We start from the raw sequence: 21,889 nt of genomic DNA, 5'->3' as shown, positions 1-21,889 counted from the left end.
CGTATAGCGTGAATAACCCTGTATAGAAGGTCTCATAAAAGCACCATCGACATTAGCTGTGTTTTGTTTCACAACACCCTCATGTTTTCTTTTCATTTGTGAATTAATATAATCTTTTATTAATCAGTTTTTCAGAGTAAGGGAGTAAAAGATGCATGTTGAAGTGGCTTAACGTGCAAAAAGGATACTGTACATTTTTATGAAATATTGTTACTAGTTTGGAAGCAACTGGCCATTCTCATGTTTCGACTGCAGTTTTTTAAGCGTGGAAAATCCTTCGACTTCTACCCATTCTACGTCGCAATTAGCACGTGAATAGCTCAATATATGCAAATACTATTGCATGTAATTTAATGTTATTCATTAATGTGTATTCTGTAAAGATTTTAGGCGTTTTAATATATTTTCAAGGGTGTTTTTGCGTGTATTTAAATTAAATAGTTAAAGCATTGAACTATCATCTGAAGTAGATGCATCTATCTATCATCTAGTATGATTTGTGAAATCTTCAATTAGAAAGATAAGGTTTCGAACTAAAAATATATAAAACATTTCTGATAACTAAACATGATTATAGTATTACTGATATATCAGTTTGCTTGATTACAATGACATTGATTTGAAAATTGCATATCCGTATAGATTAGCATTAATAATTACCTGAAAAATGATGTAATATTTGTATCTACCTGTCTGAACAGGATCATTCCTATAATAAATCCGATACTTATACCAAATAATGCGTATGCTGCTGGAGGAACTCTACGATATACACGGTTTTCCTACAACGAAATTACATTTATTAACGCAGCATTAAAATTCCTAAAGTGCACTAAGTGGCATGATTGCATGAAAACAATGCAATTATTATGGGCGTACAAATGGAAAATATAATTATATTTTTCGATATTCTCCCAATTAAGAATACAATAGACACAAAGTAATACTCAACATTTGTACCTATATGGAGATCTATTGTAAAATAGATATCTAGCTTTTGTTTCATATGGTATATATGAGCTATTTTGCAAAAACAGCGAAAATTTCACATTTATTTGCTAATACGTTTTTATAGAAAAATTTTTCATACACATGAGTTAATTGAATGCAAGGCATTTTAGGAAAATCAATTTCATATTTTGATATCTTATCAAATTATATTTAAAAAATCGAAAAGTGCATGCTTATGAGAGTCTGAAGTGTTTAGAACAGGTATTGGATTTTGCGCAATCTGCAAGAAAAATTGTTTATTAGTGAACAAGTATCTCTGTGTGAACAACATAATCTAAGATAGTTGCCGAGATAACTCGATTTTACTTAAGTGATATAGCCTGCTGAGTTTTCAGATAATTTTTATTTTTTCAGATTTGACTTATTTTGTTCAGATATTTCTCAAGTTGTCTACGTTTGTTTTACGAATAAGGTGACTAAAAAAAATTCAAATAAAAAAAAAACAAATGTTGAAATCATTCCTAATGAAAAGTGATTGAAAAATCAGTTCGCATTTATTTGAAACTAGAAACTATTTAAAAAAGTTTAGTTTTATCCAGCTTTTTCCGCAAATATTTTCTTCAGCTTTGTGTTAGTTATGCGACCATGTAGTTTTTTACATTTTCGACATTGGAATGGAATTGGAATTCCTTAATTTGACCATTTGGAGCAGGCAGTTTTATAAAATGAAATGTATTTTCAATTAATTTTTTGTTTTGATAATTAAAAGTATGAAATAGTATCAAATTTAGTTTTCTAATTTCGGTTTGTGTTTTTAAAGTTTGTAAAGAACTCGTCAGTTTCTTTTAGATTGGTATGGATTATAATTCAGCATCATTATTTATTATTTTTGAAATTTTAATTTCTCATGGGCCGTAATATTGATGTCACAGGAAAGTGTGTATTTTTCAGACAAACTCTCATTTACATTTATCTGTGTAGGAGTACCTATAAAACTGTTTTATATATCGAAAAACAGTCTGTTGAAAACTTTGGAAAAATGCACATGGCCAGTGCCCGAATTATACAGTTTCAGTATAAATTATCATTTTCTTGAAGTCTTTCCGACGTTTCCTGCATGTATAAATTTATTCACATTTCAAATACTGTTGGCAAATCACGATGTAGTCATTTGAGTCTGATTTTGAGAGGTGGCCGCGGCTAACATATTTTTTATTAATTTAAAAATAAGTGAAACTCAATTAATCTAAGTCGATAAAGAACTTCCAAAAAAATATCTTGGAGAGTGAAAAATAAAAAATGTGGAAGAAATGTATAACTAACTACAAAGCATGTAAAAATATTACTCTTGCTTTTTAATAAGAATGCGATTCACAGATGAAAAGCCATATGTAAAAGATAAGTATTGTTTAAGTACTTACTAATGGCAATTTGGACCATTATTTTAAATAATAATTTTTGTTACCACTTGCCGATTTGGAACATATTTTCATTTAAGTTTTTACCTACGGTTATCTGGTATTAAAATAAAAGAGGCAATTTCAATATTATTTAGTTAGTAGAACAATCTAGTGATTTTCGTTACATTCTCTGCTTTCGCAAATATACCGTTATTGAACTGACTTTGTATCTTTTAAAATTAACCTAGAGGAAACTAAAATTTGAAGTTTTGAAGATTTTCCTTTTTTTGTACGTTTTCTACAACGCACAAGCAGTTTCGATCTTCCCTTTGCTTCTTATCACTTTCAAAAACCCAATGATATATTTGTACTGTACCTGATCCACCCTGTACTTTATACATATCATATTGCATTTTTAGACATGCATCATTCATTATATATACATAAATAATCTTTATTTCCTACAGAAAAAGGCTATCGACCCAATCGGTCTTTCTGCCCTCATTCATTATTGTAAGGTTTTTCTATGTTAAAGCGGTTTCTAGCGAAATAATTTTCCATGTTGCCTTGAAATAGGCTTTAAAAAATAACCGAATTGATTATCGTTTGATACGTCGGCGGACTATAAAATAAAAACTGGAAAGCCAACTTATACTTGATAATTGCAACATAAGAGATTTAAAATAAAAAGATTGTAAAATATTTTTGTTTTCAACTAGACATTAATGAAAGTGCTTGGTTTTGCCATGATCTACTAGAAATACAAAACACATTCTACATGCAAATAATCGCGAAAAATTTGCGTTAAAACTACAAGGAACGAAAGAAAATATATATTTTTGTTCCAAATGCCAAATAATTAAAAAAAGAGTACCTACTTACCAGTGCCCGCCCCATCCTAGTGCTTACATAGAACGATTAACTTTATTATCTCCATTTACACAAAATGCACATCTTGGTCTCACTTATCAACACCTGATGAGAATGGCAAAACAATTTAATCTAATATGTCCATTGAGCCCAAAAATTTTAAAAAATTTTGATAAGTAGATTACATATCTATCTATCTATAAGACTCGAAGTTAAATTCGGGCACTAATAAAATATTATCCAGGAAATGTAAAGCCTATCAAGTTTAAACATGACAAGCAAGGTAAATATTAAATAAAATTGTTGAAAAGAGTCGATATGATGAAAGCCTCAATAGAGGCTTCTCAACATTCCAAGGCTTGATGCTTCAAACAGTTTAGTATGAAAACTGTAACTCAGATCAGAATTTTCGTACGGCGCTGAAAGTGCACAGTGTCTGTTTGTTGAATACTAAACTTTCAGTTTTATATTTAGTTGTTTTAAATGAATATTTCACAACAAAAGTCGTCTTTAAAACCTTGTCTAATCATCTACTGAAACCTTAGTAGACCTTTATCAGGGAAGTGCGACCTTGCTAAAATTGTACCTTTTTGTTACAATGGCATCCGCTTATACCATTTCGAGAGTGAGTATGGACATAATGTTTATTGATCGAAATTGATTCAGAATGTTAAATAGAACAAAAATAAAATACAATTAAAATGGATTGTTCTTCTCAAACCATTTCTAGTATTTCTGACAATATTCTGTATAGAAATAGACTTATTTGCTCCAAGTCAATTTTCACAATTGTTATACTCTACTAATATTCAGAGGATGTAGATGCTCGAATAAATTAGAAAAGCTCAGAAAGTTTTTACTGAGCATTTTATACCACAACTTCTGTAAAACTTGCAAGATACACTTAATTCAGCTTTATCGGCAAAGACATTGATTCGCATGAACATACCATGCAGCAAATAAAGGACGTTAGTAGCTGTAGTACTATGTAAGAAAATGTTTAAAATATCGCAGTTTTCCTCAAGTCGTGAAAACATCTTTATTTTATACAGTCTTGGATTTTCCGATTTAAGAAAAATAGAAAAACATAGGAAACTATCATATGTGAAAACGTATTTTAAATAATAGGTACTTATTACCTTTTCAATTATGTGAGTGAAAAAATATCAATTTTGCCACTTTCATATTCATCAACCGAAATGATTCCTCATATCAACTTGCGGTATATATTTTTATATTGATGCTCAAGTTGGTTGGTCTGAGTTTAGGCATTTCTAATTTTTTTGCTCGACATTGGTAATGGAGGGAATAAAATCCCACGAAGTGTCTGTTTCACACTGGCAAAAAATCTGAAGTTACCTTATTGAGCATATCTTATGGCAGAATCATTTTTTTAAATGTCTCCAAAAAGAGAAAGAAAACAAACTTCTGGGTATTTCGGAAACGGAGCATTTGTGAATTCATGATTCATATAAAGATAAAATCTACTTTACAATACAAGGTAGCTCTACAACCCAGGCTGGGTCTTGGCTGACTGCAATATGCTCCTCCAGGCCTCCCGGTCCTCCAAAAGATTCGGGTTCAGAGGGGTATTAATTCTTGTGAGATCTCCTTTGGTGTTGTCTTTGTATCTCTAGCGTGGGGTCGTGGTGGGGACCAAAAATGTTTCTAACAATTTTTTTTCGGAACGCCTAAGTTTGTCTTTATTAGCCTTAGCCATTGTCCATATCTCGCATCCTAAGCGATTATTGGCCTTATAATGCTTTTATAAACTCTCAACTTTGAAGTTCTTCGGGCCCTCTAGGACTTTAAAAAGTTGGTTAGAGAAAACAGACATCGATTCCCGGCTTGAATTCTGCATTTTATTTCCTCTGTGACATTGTTAATTGCAAGTCTCTAATGTTACATTCTGCCCTATTCTATCTCTGCGTCCCTGTCTGTTTATGCACATATATTTTGTCTTTTCCTCGTTAATATTCAGTCTCTTGCAGCCTTTCCTATGCGATTAAAGATACCTTTTACTGTGGGTATGGAGTCTCCAATAATGCCCATGCCATCTGCATATGCTAACAATAATTTCGGGCCTCGCGCAGTCATGAGTTCTGTTTGAATTTCTGCTGACCTCGTAGCTTTTTCTAGGGCGATATACCTATAAGAGTACCAATACATCTCAGAGATTGTTATTTATTTGCACTCTGGGTTTTCCGTCTTCCATACATGCCTTCGTCATCTGAATGAGTTTTCTTGGGATTGCGAATTCGGTCATTACATTCCACACTTGGGATCTTTCAATGCTGTCGTATGTTTGCCGAAAATGTATCAATGGATCATGGACAGTACGGTTGAACTCCCATCCTTTAAAGTCTGAGTGCAAAAAGTTGGTCAATAGTGGATCTAAATTTCCTGAAACATGCCTGATATTCCTCCAGAACGCCCTCTGAGTATGGAGTCAGTCTATCCAGAACAATATTGGCGAGGCCTTTGTAGGACGTATTGATGAGTGAGTTTTTCCTGTAGTTTGAGCACTTCGTTGGTTTTGTCCCCTTTCCAGGTCAAAATAATTAGTTGGCGTAATTGTCTGTATAACGATTCACCTCCGTACTTTAATAGTTCTGATGGTATGTTATTCGATGAGCCTTTCGAATTTCTTCTATGGATGGTGCTGCTACAAAGAGATCTGCTGTGCGTTATGTATTTTCAGTGTGTTTTTCATCGGATTCTATATTTAGCAGCTTTTCGAAGTAGTTTTTCCATGTTTCCAACTGTTCGTTTTCGTTGATTGTCATGCCTCCATTATCGTTTTCCAACATTGGTACCGACCTGGGCTAATATCCTCGTTTTTTGTTTTTTGCCCTATAGAATTCCCGGGAGCTGGTTTAGACCTGTTTCTTTCGATCATCTCGTATTTTTGATGTTCATATTCTTGTTTTTCTTCGTTTTATAAACTTCCTGGTTTCTTTACGAGAGAGAGAGTTTGTTTATTTTTCCTCGGTTTTCAGGTGTATCGTGATGAATGATGGCTTTTCTAAAAGTTTCTCTCTTGCAGTTTTTGTTGGCACTCTTCACTAAACCATGATTTGGTCGTTTTCTTTTTGGTTGTCCCGATGATTCTTTCTGCTGTCTTTTTTATCGTTTGTTCAATAAAGTTCCACAAACCTTCAACATCCAATGTGCGATTTTCATTCTCTATGAGTTTATGTTCCTATTTTTTGTGGTTCTGCTGGATTATGTAGTTTCTCTATGTTTTATCGTGTGGTTTGGTTAGTTTTTGGGTTTTTCTGACTCAATATTCTGATTCGGAATTTGGCGTTTACCAGAAAATGATCTGTATTTCCGTCTACTGGCCGTTGGATGCCCAGGTTTGTTTATTTTCTTATGAGGGAACATTGTGGCTTTTATCAGCATGTTGTTAAAATCCACTTTATGATGGTAAAATTGTGCACGCAAATTTCTGGACACCCTGTATGTATTTCCAAAAAAATTGAATTAGTCAATATTGTAATTTAAATGATTTTTCAACATTAAACAGATTTTGTGTAACGTGTAGAAATGCAAACAGCTTAAAAACTTGATGAGCAAAATAGTCATCCATTATTTTTTCAAAATATCTCTCGAATCTCATTTCTGAAGTGAGATTGATATTCCTTCCTTACAATTATATCCCAATATTACAAATCATCTTCCATTTTGTCCCAATTTCCGCAAAAGTTTTGTTTAAGAATTTTATTCTAAACTCATTTGGAAGCAAATAAGGTCGCAATTCATATTTAAGAAAAATACGGATTATGATAAAATAAGTAGGTCAGGGATTATAAGCAAAGTATCATGAGCTCCAAAATAATCCCAGTTCTCGTAAATAATTGTGCATCAATTATTTGAAATAACACCTAAACCCACAATCTACGAAAAATTTCAAAAGAACAATAACACACAGTTGGTTCAATATTTTTTAATATTTGCTGATGTTTTCAGTGATTCACGTGGTTCAAATTACGCATTTCAAAAACACTTATTAAGATAATGTAACAATTCTTTCATAAAATCGATTTGTGCTTAATATAGAATTAGATGTAGCTCTTGTTACTAAAATTACACATAATAGGAAAATAGTATGAATCATTTTAAATAAAGCCACGACTCTAAACCTAACAAGCGTCAATCTCGCTCTAATTCTAAAATATATTTAAAATTATGTTTAGCTTAAAGTTTACTAACTTGGTAAATAACTAACTATTTCTTCTAATAAATAAATATCACGAGTTTATTAAAACTATAAATGATAAAATAAATTTGCTAAATGTAAACAAAGCAGCGAACAGTAGGGTTTTTGTGCTACGTTACAAGAACGAGACGATGCAAGAAAAAATAATGTAAATCCGAAACAACATTACAATTTGACACTTTTATATCCAGTGCATATCGCTTGCGCATAGATAATTATTTTATATAAATATTTTATGCTTTATAATCAATAGCAGCATTGAGCTGATCGCCAAGCCAGTGTTTTAGGAACTAATTTAACAACTAGTGTGAAAAATTGCGGTCTAGTCTTACTCGCACTGTATAGGTGACTGTGGATTACTTTATTACAATACCCCAAGCCATTTTCTTAATATTAATAATTCTAATTGCCTTCAATCAAGGCAAATATCTGAAATATATCCAAAATTACTTGTAATCAGTATATCTAGCTGAACTAAAAATTGCGTCGACTTACTAAAATCCTTTTTCTTCGTCATTCTAGAGTAAATTAATAAAACGAAAGGTAAAGGGTTTCAAATTTAGTTGCAACAATTTTGGATTAAATCCTAGTAAATTCAGCACCAGTAGAATAGTATAGAAAATATCGTCTCAGTGCTCAGTGTAGAATAAATTGACTTAATTTGGTTGGTGCTTCTATCTCATTATTTTTTATTTGTTTCAATCGTTTGAATCGTTGTTCCACTCACCATTCACGATGTTTACACTTAGATTGTTGTAACTTGTTTGTTACAACTTGTTGGTTCGATTATTCAATAGTAAGTGTATTTATCGTTCAACAAATGTTACATAGCCGCCCCTTCGGTCATCAAAAGCCCCTTGTAATGTATTGTTTTTCTTGGTGACCGCTGTGACTGCCGAAAACCCATCCGAAGTCGGAGTGAACTTGGTTTCGTGACCAATTTCTGTCAATTTTTTCACAATATCTGGATACTAAAGAGAAAAATGTTGTTTACATTAGTTCAAGCTAATATTGAGTTATATTTACCACTTCGTCAAAGCCTTCCTCAAATTCGACAGTCATGGGAGAGAGTTGATGGTGCACTCTTTTCTCTGTTATGGCCTCATTAAGGTCCACATTATACCAAAGATGTTTGAGTATGACCTGAAACGATCGATTAAAATAAATTATATTTATAGGCTTTGCATATATGCTTAAACAGAAAATAATCCAAGTTTTAATAGCAAAAGGAAGTAATTTCGTTAAGAAAAATGGGTAGTTTATGTAAACGATTAGCTTCTATGTATATGATATTAATTTAATGCTTTTTTTTCAAAAAAACCCTGCATTAAATTCCCCAGTTGGTGAAATTAGCTGCATATTTCATTGGCAGTAAGTAAAATTCTGCAGGGGTTCTCTAATCGCATTAAATTTAAAACATTTTTGAAGCATGTATTTAGACATATATTATTTGATAAATATTTGGAAAATATCAATTGCAAGAGAGCTTTAAATCTGAATTAAAAATTATTTGGTTTTATCTAAAACGTTGACTCACGTTATTAAGTAATCTGATAAATAATCTCATTTCTTTATGTGATGAAAACTAAACTGTTTTCTCTTAATTCTAACTTTTGGTTTGGTACCGAAGACCTTTCAACCGCATTAACAACAAAAATCTGATATTCTCACTAATTACAGGCTTAATGTAGATACATGTAGATATATGTGTAAAGTGTACATACAATTTTAAAAAACTCTATAAAAATAGAAAATTGAAACAATTCCTAGGCATGATTATTTCAATGTTTATGCTGCAAATTTTTAAATGCAAATTGCGACGATGTAAAATTTGTTTTGATTTAAGTAATATTTAGTTCACAAAATAAAGTTCTATACGTGATTTTTTCGGTCTTCGAACAAATACAATAAATGCAATGCAATGTTCACTTTGCTCACTCAAAATCAACGAAAATAATTAATGTTGCAGCAAGCAAATTATGTTGACAAAACTATTTAGTTAGTTAGTTCCTATTTATATCAATAATTACACATTAAAGTGTGCATTACATAAATATATATTTTTAACTAATTGATTGTTTCCAGACTTGCTCAAATTATCTCTTAAAAAGCAGGCTTAATAAAAGCGGGCCAACTGTAAATTAGGAGATTACTTTAAATCTGCTAATCACAGATTTAACACAAAATGATCATTTCAGTTGTTGGATAACAACGTATAAAATACAATATCTTTACAGTCTTAATAAAAATTAAATTCTAGTTCAATAAATAGAGTCAAGTATCTAATTAATTGTATTTGAAAATTATGTTTGCAATTCCACTTTTTGAGAAGATTAGCCTACAAACAGCTACAAAGAGACTAAAATGTGAATAAGAGGATCTTAGACTGGTAATTCACTTACTGCTTTCGTAACTTTCTCTGACATCAAAATGAATTAGATTTTATTGTATCTAATTAATGCAAATATAAATGATAAATAAGGTTTGCGATAGACATATTATTAAAATTTGATATCAATTATAGTTATTCGATAAAAAAGGTTCACATTAAGTGTACATATTTGTGAAACAAATTAATTGAAATCGTTGAGAACTTCTCATAATTAATATGAAATTATAAAGGCTTAGGCTTCATGTGGGTACAGAAATGGCATTTGATAGAATTAAATTAAATTAAAATCCATCTAATCTCACAAGTATAAAACGGAATTAGACTGAAATGTTTGTCCTAAAAATTAATCTGAATTTGTATATGTTATATTTTTCTTCTTGCCTGGGTTTCAGTTAAAATGTGAAATAAAAATGTTCATATCGTTTATTTCATATCACGTTTCGGCGAGGCAACAGCAAAACATTTGGAAAACTTACCCCGTGTTTTGCTCTCCCAAAGAATCTTTTTTCCTTAAGAACAAATGGATTTTTTAATGCTTTGTAAATTATAATTTTTGGGCAACATATTTTAATTGTAAATTGGTGTTTGTAGTTTGTTTTGAATTTTAATCTGACGATGGCGCTGTTATCCCGCCGAAACGTTATATGAAATAAAAGATATGAACTTTTTTATTTCACATTTTGACTGAAACCCAGGAAAGAAAAAAATATAATAACAATTACACGTAGTCAGGAACATAAATAAAAAAAAATTGTATTTATTTTTCAATCACTAGGAACGTTAAAGGAATAAACTTTGACTTGAGTGGAGAAGCGAAGGGAAAACAATTTCCAACGAGAACGAAACAGAATAGCACACAAACGCATAAAATGTGACCTGCTTCAAGAATTATCAAGAAACTCTTCGCCAAAATGAAACAGCCTTGTTGAAGCAGGGCAGGAAACAGGAGATGAAATGTTATAAAGACGAATCATCATATAAAGATAATGAAAGTGAATTTAAAAAATTAAATTAAAGTACCTGCCTGCTTCAAAAAGTAAATAAAAACTTACTGAAGCAACAACAGTTGTGATTTTGGTGCCGCCTGCAGCTCCAGCAACTAAGACTACGTCTTTGTCCTTTAAGATAATTGATGGAACCATGGAAGATAACGGCCGTTTGCCGGGTTTAATAAAATTGGTCGGGGATGGTGATGTGCTGCTTGGAGTGGAAAAGTCGTCCATTTCGTCATTTAAAATAATCCCGGTTGAATTTGAAGCAAAACCCGCTCCGAATCTGAAACACATGAAAGAAATAAGAGACGGTTTTTTAAATTTAACTCAGTTTTTTCACAAAAAAGCTCATATGTCCGAACTAAAGACGTTTCAAATATGTATACCTAAGTGTTTTTGAGGAAACAGCTCAATTAACGTTTAAGAAATGTATCTCAATGCATCAAGAAGCCAGAAAATGTCGCTTTAAATAATTAATTCATGGAGATGTTGCACCCAAAAAAATTATGAGTAGTGGGCAACCTATAATATCGGACAATTATTGTCCACTTATCCCTAATATATCTTAGAACCAATTTTTAATGACTTACACTAAGTTGATTGTACTTGTAACAGATATTGCGTCCCCATTTGGAGCGAGTATTGAAATATGAGCCGTACCATGATCTTCAACTATGTCACTATAAGCACCGTAATAAGACCTATTTTGGCTAGTGCTGTCATCCTTTATTAGTGATCTTATTTGTTCTGCATAGGATTTTGATACCATATCATTTACCACCTATAAAAAATTATGCCAACTGCTCATTGGCTCAGCACTCTATTGTCCTCTACTCACACTCGTTACATTTTCGTACATGTCGTCGCCCAAATTGGTTCTGCTTCCGTAACCAAACTTGAATGCTTCGACGATTCTTTGGAAAGTTTCTCCTGTGTATAAATGATTCAAATCAATGAAACCATCCAGGATCTGGAGTATGTAAGTTAGAACGCTGCCAGATCCTGGCAAAGGAGTGGTGTACAGGGTTTGCCCATCACTCATCGATGCGGTAATTGGCTCTTGCCAAATAGGTCTAAAAAGAATCAAAGTTCCCGATTATTCGGGATATTTAACAATTAATAAAATAACTTGGTTAACACTTAAATTGGTTCGCATTGTTAAAATAATGGAAATTTGATTTTGTACCAAAGGGAAAATTAGGCGACGATTTAAAACTCATATTTTTACGGCTGCAAAAAGTGGTGATAAGTTTTCTTATATTATTGCTTGCTATATTTTGAAATTAAATTCCTTAGTGTTGAATGATTTTTTCTGATTTTTTATTGTTTTTATACAACCAACAGTTTTAGTGGAAATTTAACTGTGAAAGCTACTCACGAGTTTGCAGCCGTTTACTATAAATAAAACAGCAACGGTCTGTAAAAACAGTCGGTAAAATAAATTAATAATAAAATCAGCAAGTGTAATATTTTTCTCGATGAAGTATAAAAAAAAGAGTTGAGTGACAAGCAAACCAATAAGCATTTAGTCGGAAAACGTTTTTTTTTAACAAATCAATTTATAGTATTTTGAGATTTGGATTTTTTCTTGAGTATTTGGGGAATTAAAATAGAATACAAGGCGGCAAGGTTGGAATTTATTTTTTTGCTCGTCATTTTTTTATTATTGTTATTAACTTTATATTAAGTGAAACATATTTTAACAAGTTAATATTTTTCATCAAAAAGGTTTTTGTATTTTTGCATCTGGTAGCAATTAACAAGAATTTGTGAATGGAGATTCATTTTGCTGTAGGTTGAGCTTGATATACATAGACATGTAAAAAATTAAGTTGCCTAATTTAGATATCAAAGTAAAATAACGAAATCAAAAAAACAAAATTTCCCAATTTCTAAATCGGTTTTGGGACATGTCTATAAGATCTTGTTTCTTGCCTCCTGTTTCTGCAAACTTGCTCCAATTATATTTTTCATTAAATAAAAATTGTGCCAAAATGTTTAATTGAAAGATGGCTTTTCTTTCTTGGTGATTCGGTCTGGGTAATGGTGCAAAAAAAGACAAAGTTTTTTAGCTACCAAGCTTTCGGCGATTTATTGTCGCATTCTTCAGGGCTGCAAGAGTTATTACAATATCATCAAACATGATCTCTGAAAGTCTGTTTGATGAAACACACAAAAACGTTTATTTATAATGAAAGCGACTCTTATTACATAAATTAATTAATTAGTAATTAGTTAGTTTACTCACTCGTATTCTATTAAATCTTCTGCAGTGATGATTCCACCATTATCCTGAATGTCTTTGACAAATCCATCAATTAATGAGCCATTTTTGCTATAAAGTGCATCTACTCCTTCTGTGGCAATTATTTCCAATGTTTTAGCTAATCTCAGTCTTTTTACGTATTCCCCTTCTGTATAGGTAGTATTTGTTTCCGGATTAATAAACGAATCCCTAAACAAAACGCAAATACATTATATAAATTAATATTATAATATCATGAACGAAAAGTACCCAAAGTCGAAGTAAATTGTGCAAAGAGCAATAACTGAAATTGATTTGAATTGAACAGAAATCTATTCATATCTAGACTACCATGTGAAACTCTCCGTTTGAGTAAATAATTAATAATTTTGATGTATATGTTACATTAAAAGTAATAAAATGGCGATTTTTCTAATTGCTGCTTTTCTTAATCCATGTATGCATAGGTATGCATTTTGCAGAATTGAATGAATCACCGCAAGTCTGAAAGCTTCCTCTTCGCCTGTTTATTTTAGGATATTTTTTTATTAAGTGTTTGTAACGTATATTGAATTATGTATGTTTATTCTAGATGGATAATTTAATGGATAATATCTTAAAATGACCACACGACATGTTGCTGTTTGAAAGGAAAATCTAAAGACTTGAAAAAAGAAATCCATATTTTCGGACTTTTTTCGTCGCACTTTTTTAGACAGAAAACTGGACTTTTTTTGGCTGCTCCTTATGGTCCGAAAGTAATTTTGAAATATTTTCGTCAATAAATCGTCTTTAGATTTGAGGTACCTTCGTTTTATACTCCAAAAAATAAGACACACCACTGAAAGTAATTATTATGCAAGTTTTCTGAAGAAGCTGGAGAATTTTAGATTTACCTACACCCTCTCCAAAGAATATTTACTTATACTTAAATATTTTTTATTGTATGCTGTCAATAGCTACTATTAGGCCTGGCCTGTATTCGTAAACGCTCTTGCACGATTCATTTGAATTACTTTGATAAATATTTAATTTTTGTATTTTAAAAGTAGAAAAAATGAACGCAAAACAAAAATGAACTTTCATATAACATAAAGTATAAACTAAATGTGATGCAAAAATATGGAAGCAGAGCAGTGGAAATGTTCGTCCACCACCATCAGAAAAAAAATTCGCAAATGGGGAAAGCAAGAGGAATAACTAAAACTGGACAGATTTAAACAGACAATAAGGACAAAAAAAACATTCGGTTTACACTGAGAAAAATAACCAGATTTAGAAGTGTATTACAAGTGAAAAATTGGATAACAAACAACCAAAATATTGGTTTCTATAAAAATGGTAATTTTTTAAGCAAAAAATAATCGACTGAACACGAATTTAAAATTATGGAATTCCATAGATTTGTACTAACAAGAGGAAAATAATATAACTTCGAGATTAATCAATTTGCAACCATTAATCAAGAGACATTTCTAAATGTTGATGTTTTTTCAAAAACTCTATATTCGAAAGGCTTGGTGCCTGAAGAAAAAGGATGAAATTTATATTTTTTTACAAACTTCTTCTTGGGTATTTCGCCTCAAAAATTTTTGTCTTTAAAAAAGACAGAACTTCCTCACGTCTTTTATTACAGATTGATAAATAGTGCTCCTATTTCGCTATTATTTACTTACTTATCAGCATATGTATACTATATCGACATGGAAAACGCAGAAACAACAATTTCTGTAGAGTCTACTCAAAACCAGTGAAAATCTGTCTACGTCGATGTTTAGAACACTCAAAAGACAGTAAAAAAAAATTGAATTAAAGGCCAAAAATATTTTAGCACTGCAGCTAATGAAAATGTTGAATATTTCAAATTTCAAATGTACTTCTGCTAATAGCACACATACATTCAAAACTACCCGACCTTCATATGATAATTTTAAAAGCAAAACGTTTATCAGTTGTCAAAAGATCAAACCGAGGAAAACTTCGTTATACAAGCGAGACAAAATCTACGTGTTTGCAGAAGAGACAATGCAAGCATAATTAGCGAAAAATAACAGTTTTCAATATCAGCGTCTAACGTTTGTAAACAAATGATTTCGCAATATTTAATAATGATTAATTGGAGTTTGTTAGCGATCGTAATACTTGTACTGTACAAGGTGTTGAGAAAAAGTGGAGTTTTATATCAGCGGTTTATAAAATAAAACAATTTCGAGTGAGTAAATCGTATAAAATTCAATAAGAAGAAAATAAAGTGACGAAAGCAAGAAACTGGTAGGTACTACAAACGTGAAAATGAATGGAATGGTATGATAACATTCATTCTAACACTAACTTCCAGGGGGGAACTCGTTTAGATATTAAATCACTATTCATGAATTAAATGTTTCCTCCACTAAGTCAACAAAGTAAATATATGTAATGTTATATAAATAATTTTCAATTCAATTTGCAAATTTTTCAATTTTAAACTGCATGTATTTGTAGTACTAGTATAGTTGTCGTTTAATTATGTTTTATTTACATAGTCATTCTATACCACAAGCATGCGAGAGTCTAATGAACGTTTTCTTAATGATGATAAAGATGTTTCTAAAATTGACCAATTGAGAATATTTTAGTGATAAATAATGTTTATTTCTACCAGTCTGTAACTACTATAAATTATTTTTTTAATTACGGTTTGCAACCTTTGTTAACCAACCGGATAATTTCAAGTTTGCAATTATTTATCATGTTTAGCACATTTTGTGTTAAACAAATATGAAAAACCGCAATTACGAATTATCACGCGGGTAATCAAATTTATTGTCACAAATACACTTAAACGTTATTTGCTATTCCAGCATTTGTATAGAAATGTAATTTTTGTTGTAGTCTTTAGTTTGTTCGGCATTAGCGCGTGAAACTGACTACTTTTATTTAATTTTATTAATGACAAGCCCATTTAAGGTCTGGAGATTCGTACAATGATACAACATATTTTGTTTTATGAATTATTAACAGAAAAAAGGGTTCGCTAGTTACGTCTTTTCCTGCTACTGTTGTTTGTCTAATAACTCAGATAATTTAATTTAGGCTTGAAGTTACCCAGTGAAAGCAACTATATCATGAAAACATAATTTCTACGGAATAATTCTTGAATTTTTAAAATATGGCTTTGGTTAAAATAATTTAACGGAAATCTGTAGAATCAGCCCATTATCCTTATTTTTGTGTATTTGGAGATGCGAACAAAAAATTTATCTACCACTTAAAAACAACTTTCCTCATTTGGAGACTGAATTTGGAAACAATGTTTTGTGTTTGTTTTTTTAAACGTAAAGAGATTAATAATTTTGGGGATTTGGAAATGGCTACTTGAATAACCACAACAAACAATGCAGTTAATTTTAATATAAATATAGCATTTTCCAATATTAAATAAGTACCTTAAAACAGGATCAGCATATAAAGTGTCTTTCCTGGATAAGTAAGTTCTTGCTAAAAATTCCGTGACGTAAATACCGTTTTTGCATAAATCTATGGTGGGTTGAATAAGGTCTGCCCATGGTAAATACCCATATTGTTTATAAAGGAACCAGTAACCTTTTAGTTCGCCTGGTACGGCCACAGCTAGTCCACCTTCAAAAAAGTTAAACCTTTTATACAAAGTCGAATTTTTAACTTTAATTGTTAAATGATTTGATAGTATGTGAATGTGTAATAACTAAATAGGTTTTCCCATTGATTTTTTTCCTTTCGCACATTTTATTTCATTCTTCTTTTTTGCCACGACGTTTTGAACTCTTAAAGCTAACTTTTAAAGTATATAGGGTGTTCGGAAATGGTGCTACCAACACTTCACGAGATAGAGCAAAAATTATAACGCCCTGTAGATCAGTTATTATTGAGTTTTCGAAAAAGTGTTCTCGAAAAATGAACTTGTTCCACTAACTTTTGCTCTAGAAATACCTCGCAAAATGTTCGTCGCACATTTTTCGGACACCCTATGTACAGGATGGCGTAAAATTTTAGTTAAAAGAAACTGTTATCGAAATGCGCAAAAAGTAAAACTTAAAACAATTAAAAAACAATAAAAAGCCGTCTATTGTAATAATTTATCAGGCAAAAAATTGAAACCAAATCGATTTCAGGAAATATTTCAACTTTAGCGCAGTTAATTTTTTTAGTAATTTTTCATCATATTTAAACAGCAAAGCAGTACATGCTTTAACTCATAACGAATAAATGGCTTTTCAAAATGCACGTATTAATTGCCACACCACATTTGTAAGTGAAAAAAACGTCATTTCACACTCACAACGTGAAAAAAATATATTTAAAATATTTTCTGCAGTAAAAAGGTTTTTCACAATCTACATTCACAGTAAACTGCTTGAACCAACTAGCAAAAGAGAAATTGTTTAATTGAACAAACCGAATTTGGATGATGATGGATTTCCATCAAACATAGTTTCATTTGCAGCTTTCGGTGCTTTTTCTCGTGCGTTTAGCGACTTTACGATTCCGGTCTCCCTGTCATAGATGGTTAAAAGAAATCCACCACCCAATCCCATACTTTGGGGTAGAGATACTCCTTCGCAAAACAGACTGGCTATCGCCACATCAGCTACTGATCCTCCATGATCAAATATGGATCTAAAAAAGGTATTCGTGATATAAATAGGACTGTTTTAGTGTTCTGTTGTTTCAATATCAATTTGAAATTGATCAACTATTGAATCTCCGTTGCACCATTTTTGCAGTCCGTTCATATTTTTAATATGTGAGATTTGATTAAAGAAATATTGCAATGTTTTACGTCACTTAGTAATTATGTGGTTTTTATAATATGCAGATAATGTACTGATTTAGTTTTACCAACTCAGTATATTCAATATGCAACGAATAATTGTTGTTCCATGTAGAACTGAGATATCAATTTTCCTTAAAAAAATACCGAAAAGTTAAAACATGTTAAAATATTTTAACAGCTTGTTAAAGTTCCAGTCATTTAGAGGGGAGTCTTCCTGTTTTTTTTATTTGTCTCATTGTACAGATATACAAGTCTCATTGATGAGATATTTGAATTCCAAAATGGCGGAGAATATTAGTTTTTGTTGTTTTTCTTTAAAACGGTTAAACATGGATACTTCAATTTTGGTATACGTTATAAGTTAATTAAGTGCCATTTTATGGTAGTGTTTTGCAGTTCAGTTTACTTTTATAGAGGGTAGAAATGTGGGACCCCTACTTTTGTTTTGTTCAGAACTTTTTTGTGTGCACTTTTGTCAACATAATCCTTTTAATTACTACAAATTAGTTTCCACGTTCTTTATATCTTATTATTTTTTCCTAAGACCACTAGTTTGCCCGTAAAAAAATAATTGTTTTCTTTGCCGTTCTCAAAATGTGTAGGCAACTAAGTGACTTTTTTGTTTAAGAACGTTCGAATACAAGAAGTTCAATAAACAGCACCTGCTAAGTTAACATTAGAATGGTTATTTAAATTTAATTTTGTTTGTTTATATCGTTGCGGATATTTTGACCATGTTATTATTTTAGTAAAATTGATTAAAACTGAATAATAGTAATCTGAATCAAAATACACAATTTTGAAAATGAGTTTAGGTTGTTAGTAATTAACTAAAAATGCGTAACAAAATTGTTATATGAAAACGTTATCAGATTTTTTAAAATTAACTTAATTACTCAAATCAATACATCAACTGGTTTAATTTGTAAGATCTTGAATTGTATGGACGCTTATTTACCCACGGGAATTATCTTTTCAAAGAATAAAGTGTACGTAGAGATCATCCCAAAAAAAATTGCTCTGATTATATTATGTAATTTAGATAGCGATACGAAGTTTTAAACATTCTGTATACTGTATTAATTTTTACGGAAGTTAACTGCCAAATTAAAAGTCATTAACTACTAAATCGGTAAATAATTACAATTGTTATGGGTTTATAAATTTAATATGAACCCACAGGTACTTTCGGCAGGTAAATGCTTTGCAATACTCAAGCCTATATTTTTACAAGCTGTATTATTTTTATACAAGGTAAAATTTGAAAAAGCATTACATTTTTTAAAAATTAATGAAACAAGATGGCATTCATATTTTTATAAATTCATAAATATTCAAGAAAATGAAAACCTGAAAAATGTAGGCAGCTTAATAGACTGCGAAAACGTATACGATTATAAGTATTCGAGTTATTATAATCGAGTATTCGAGTATTCAACTAGTGAAGAAATTGTAAGTACATGATTTCAATGTGATGATCAAAAACCATGTAAATATACAGGATTTTTCACAGCCACCTCTTCTAAATTTTCAAATGAAATCATAGCATGTGTGGCACATCGGACTTCTTCATGCCTCAATTTTATGCGAATACACAAAATAAATAATTGCTTTTTGAATATTCGAATACTCGAATTATTCGATTTTGATTACGAGCCCTAGTTTTGACCCACCATGTGTGTATGAAAATATAGACATTTCAATATTTGAACAATGCAAGAAAATGTTTTAGTCTAAAATGTACTAAATTGTGTTTCAAAAGGATTTGGAGACATCTTGTGTATATGAAACTGCGCTTAATTACAAAAACGTAACTAAAGAAGGGACTAAGAACTGATGTTTTATTTTTTGCACTATATAAATTTCTTAGGAAAATCTAATCTCGAACTAAAAATTACGACTATAATAATAATCCAGTTTATCCACCAATCTTGGTAGAAAAAAACGACAAAATTACAATAACAAAAATGGCAGCAAATAAATATGCAAGATTGCAATATAAAAAGTAAGTCATTCATGATTGAGGACTGTTCAGAAATCTCGCATCAAAATCTCTATTTTCGTTGCGTAAATTAATTAAGTACACTATGATTTTTTTGGGCAATTCTCAATGAATTACTTATCAACTTTAATTTACTTACTTTCCAATATCCGAACAACCATGTCCATTAGTTACAATTGCTCCCTTGAGTTTTTCACTCTTATTTATGGCAAATATCCACACCAACCCTACTGCCAATGCTATTACCACAGCAGCAGCTACTAAAAATATCGCAATTTTCCGTTTTGAAAATCTGAAACATTACAATTATCATTTAATTTAGAACCAAAACAAACTTAATCAAATTATTTTTATTTTTAAGTTATGTCAAACGGATTTAATGTATCTCCAATCGATAAACTAAACTGACTTTTGGGTTGGTTTTAGGCATGTTTCAGTAATCGTGTTAGACGTTTTGAATCCAAATTACATATTAGTCATTAAAAAATGCAATTAACTTATATTTTCTAGTCTAATTTAATGATAACAGTAAACTGTTTACGTTTTAATTGTCATGTAATCACCTATAATTTGTGAATATTAGCGCCGCAAAACCTCTTGATTTGTCGTTCCAATTCAGATTAGACGCTCTATCAGTATCGTTTGAAAGTATCTTAATTAAATTATAATGGATATATCGTTATAAAATGGAAAAATCAAGTTTGAAAAAACCTACGTTTATTATTTTGATCGATTTTTAAGTTTGTGAAGTTATGGAAAAGATTTAAGGCACAATTTAAAATGTGATTTAGGTATTGTAACAAATAATAAAGCAAACTTTGTGTTCCATTGCAACATGTATAAGATAGGAATTAAAGTTTCAATTTTGAAGAACCCTTTAGATAACAAATAAAATTGTTAGAAAGTAAAAATGTGTAAACACAGCAAGCCATATTATTTGCCTTTAAAATTGAATTAAAAATGAATAATAATTTATTAAGGAAATAAAGTACATACTTAGGAAATATAAGCAAAATTTTTAGAAACAGTGATTTTCATGGAATGGATTTTTTTTATGCGGTTTTACTGTAGATTAAACATCGCGTAATTAAACGGTTATTATAATTAAATTTAAAAATAAAAGGAATAATTGAAATTACATGGAAAATACTTTTTAGACAAAATAAAATACTAATTTGGCGACTGAATTTATGAAAGTACGAAATACTTTACTAGGTTATTTCTTCTAACGGAAAGGAAAAGGAAATATCTAAATGCAAATCGTGCAGGTGTTCATTCTGCTTACTATGCTACTTTTTCATTTCATCATTAAATTTGTATATTTAAGTGGTGTCTATTATACCAAAACCGTTAAAAAAAGTATACATCTGCCTAGAAAATTTGGCGGCATTAATATCGTAAAAAATGATCGATTTCTACAAAGTAATCTAAAGGAAAATAGGTATAAAAAATTGTGTCTGGAAAATATGGAACAAAGATAGAAGTAAAGTACACAGGGTCAGTTCACAAGTTAGAGTAATACAAAGCTTGTTCCATAATTTTGCTATAATTAGATTYTTTATTCTTCGCAAATTTAGGAAAACAAATTGTTAAGCACAATTTAAATGTTTTACAATTCAAACAAGTCAAGRGAAATAAGGTGAATCTATTTAGTCGATAAAGAAAAGAAACGAGAATCTATTGAAAATATAGTGTATTCTTTACAGCTGCTTTTAGGGCTGCATTATTATAGCACATAACTTATTGCAAGTAACAGTAGTAATGTAATTCTAAAAAAATGAAACTTTTGTATTTAACGTTTTGTTTTGTAAAATGTAATATAGGAAAGAAAGAAAACTAGGTTCGAACCAAAAAGTATGTGTCTCAAATTACAACAAAAATAAGTTTCAAGAAAGAATTACATCTTGTATGATGTAATTTCTTCAAACTCTTTTTCAGCTACTACATGCAAAGAAAACATATTTTTCCCCATTTTCTGCTTTCATTATAACTTTTTTTTTGGTGCTATAAAAATAATAAT

The 21,889-nt window shown here is 30.6% G+C and overlaps 2 protein-coding genes across 2 annotated transcripts in view; both read right to left on the bottom strand.

The window, feature by feature from the left end:
• LOC109538321 (glycoprotein-N-acetylgalactosamine 3-beta-galactosyltransferase 1) overlaps positions 1-3,343 on the bottom strand; it is a 10,956-nt gene extending 7,613 nt beyond the window's left edge. The window contains exons 1-2 of the mRNA XM_019905505.2: positions 3,234-3,343; positions 661-782 (exon numbers count right to left, since the gene is read on the bottom strand). Coding sequence (XP_019761064.2) covers positions 661-782; positions 3,234-3,248 — 137 coding nt within the window. The 5' untranslated portion in view covers positions 3,249-3,343. The remainder of the gene's footprint in view (positions 1-660; positions 783-3,233) is intronic.
• Positions 3,344-7,155: 3,812 nt separating this feature from the next.
• LOC109538332 (glutathione hydrolase 1 proenzyme) overlaps positions 7,156-21,889 on the bottom strand; it is a 16,357-nt gene continuing 1,623 nt past the window's right edge. The window contains exons 2-10 of the mRNA XM_019905529.2: positions 20,009-20,161; positions 17,490-17,710; positions 16,501-16,693; positions 13,076-13,282; positions 11,666-11,900; positions 11,418-11,608; positions 10,888-11,110; positions 8,470-8,586; positions 7,156-8,414 (exon numbers count right to left, since the gene is read on the bottom strand). Coding sequence (XP_019761088.1) covers positions 8,250-8,414; positions 8,470-8,586; positions 10,888-11,110; positions 11,418-11,608; positions 11,666-11,900; positions 13,076-13,282; positions 16,501-16,693; positions 17,490-17,710; positions 20,009-20,161 — 1,705 coding nt within the window. The 3' untranslated portion in view covers positions 7,156-8,249. The remainder of the gene's footprint in view (positions 8,415-8,469; positions 8,587-10,887; positions 11,111-11,417; positions 11,609-11,665; positions 11,901-13,075; positions 13,283-16,500; positions 16,694-17,489; positions 17,711-20,008; positions 20,162-21,889) is intronic.

The sequence above is a fragment of the Dendroctonus ponderosae genome, unplaced genomic scaffold (genome assembly GCF_020466585.1).
Source record: "Dendroctonus ponderosae isolate FM_Combo_2020 unplaced genomic scaffold, Dpon_F_20191213v2 Dpon_F_20191213_2, whole genome shotgun sequence".
In the NCBI taxonomy this organism is placed as follows: domain Eukaryota; kingdom Metazoa; phylum Arthropoda; class Insecta; order Coleoptera; family Curculionidae; genus Dendroctonus; species Dendroctonus ponderosae.
Note: the sequence above shows the minus strand (reverse complement) of the source record. Positions and strands in the feature narration are given on the sequence as shown.